The following is a 1,834-nucleotide window of genomic DNA, read 5'->3' as shown; positions in this document are numbered from 1 at the left end:
TAGTAGCTGAGAACATTATTTAACAAATTCTGATTGCTAAATTAAAATTCATGATGAGAGCCAAAGCTAAAATGTAAAAATTAAAACTTAGCCATTTTTAGCCATATTGAGCTGAAATTTGGTTTGGTTGTAGCCAAGAAAAAACCCCAAACTGTGGAAAATGATCTTCCTCCAACATATATGGGGGTCCTTGCCCCGTCTCTCCATCAGTTGGGGGTCCAAAAGGTATGTGTTGTAAAACAACCTTTTCAAGGATACTTTGTAGTTTGGACCTGTCGACAACCTGACAGAGTCTTCARGATGTGCTGTCGGATCTCAGTCGTTCTAAAACCATAAACAATCGGGTTAAAACAGCTTGGAATGAAGAGGTACATCATGCTGAGGAAGACTCGAGCTGCATCCGGGATGTTGTTTTTGGTCCGAGACATGATAGTAACTGTCAGGAGAAAGGCTAGATTYACGATCATAACAATGATRTGAGTGATGCAGGTGTGMAGWGCTTTTTTACCAGCTGTTCCTGAACGCAGCACAGAGCAGAATATAACCACGTATGAGACAGAGATGAAGCAAAAGTCCAGCACAGTAATTAGGAATACTGACATCGACCCAACCAGACTGTTGATGGCAGTGGAACCACAGGCCAGTTCCACCAGARCCATGTGCTCACAGATACAGTGATTTATGACGTTAGAGAAGCAGAAGGGCAACCGTCCTGCTAGACTCACCACTAATGTCATCAAGAGCACATTTCTGCTCAGAAGAGGTATCACAAACCTGAGGAATCGAGGTAAAGACAAGTGTTCCTGGTAGTGGAGGGGCTTGCAGATGGCAAAGTACCGGTCCAAAGCCATCAGGAGCAGCACAGTGGACTGACAAGTTCCTAAAAGGTAAACCCAAAACATCTGAGCCAGGCAACTGCTCAGAGAGACGCCCCTCATGTCAAACAGCAGGTTTAACATCAGGTACGGCAGGATGATTAGTGGAGGACTCAGGTCGAGACACAACATGCAGGCCATCAGGATGAACATTGGGGAATGAAGGCTCCGCTGAGAAATGATGACATAAAGCAGCAAAGAGTTGGCAAACAGYGACACGATGACCAGGAAGAAGAAAGGGATGAAAGCGAGCGGTTTCAGAGCTCCGAGGTCACTGAAACTATTGAAAATAAAATACTGGTGTGAGGAGATGTTTCTCCACTTAGACTCCATCCTCTGCTCCTCCTAAACCCWCCTGGTCCAGAGATTCAGGRTCARYCTGACAGAAACAAAAACAGAGAAAACTCACTGTCTTCATCAAAATAAGAAACATTTTCCATGATGAGAATCATAGATCTCATACATCAGAAAATATTATCTTCCACTGCCCATCAGGATGATTCTTTATAGAGTTCTGATTCTATATTTTCTTATGTATATCCAGGTAACCTCCTGAGTTATTGGGGGTTATTTTCTGTATTTAACTTAAAAATGGAAATGATGTGAAAAAAAGATTCCTGTCAAACAAGTGAATTTTTGTCAGATTTTTTCTTTTGTCAGGCTTTGTTCAGGTTTTATCTTTTTAGAGAACATTTGGAATCTTTAGAATTCTTGTATTTTTGCTTTTTCCTCTCGGTTGACAAGAGGTTTGAACCTAGAATTCAGACTAACACAATAGCTATGTTCTATTTGAAATGTATTAGGATCAAATCATCTAAATTTATGATTTACATGGGCACAAAATAAACTAAAGCAATCCTGACAAATGCTTACATGCACCAGGCTTTTATTCAGAACAGAAGTACTGACTGAGTTGTAAAGTTTCAAAAAAATCACAGAAGCTCTTCTTCTGTGATTCA

General features: G+C 40.8%; 1 protein-coding gene across 1 annotated transcript; it reads right to left on the bottom strand.

Moving 5' to 3' along the window:
* Positions 1–248: 248 nt before the first annotated feature.
* On the bottom strand, positions 249–1,235 carry LOC106533371 (olfactory receptor 52N2). Its single transcript, XM_014029638.1, has 2 exons — positions 509–1,235; positions 249–436 (listed from the first exon to the last, which is right to left on the bottom strand). Exons 1-2 carry the CDS (start codon positions 1,206–1,208, stop codon positions 249–251), a joined length of 888 nt encoding a protein of 295 aa, XP_013885092.1. The 5' UTR covers positions 1,209–1,235.
* Positions 1,236–1,834: the final 599 nt, after the last annotated feature.

The sequence above is a fragment of the Austrofundulus limnaeus genome, unplaced genomic scaffold (genome assembly GCF_001266775.1).
Source record: "Austrofundulus limnaeus strain Quisiro unplaced genomic scaffold, Austrofundulus_limnaeus-1.0 Scaffold933, whole genome shotgun sequence".
In the NCBI taxonomy this organism is placed as follows: domain Eukaryota; kingdom Metazoa; phylum Chordata; class Actinopteri; order Cyprinodontiformes; family Rivulidae; genus Austrofundulus; species Austrofundulus limnaeus.
This window is presented reverse-complemented; position numbering and strand designations above follow the sequence as displayed.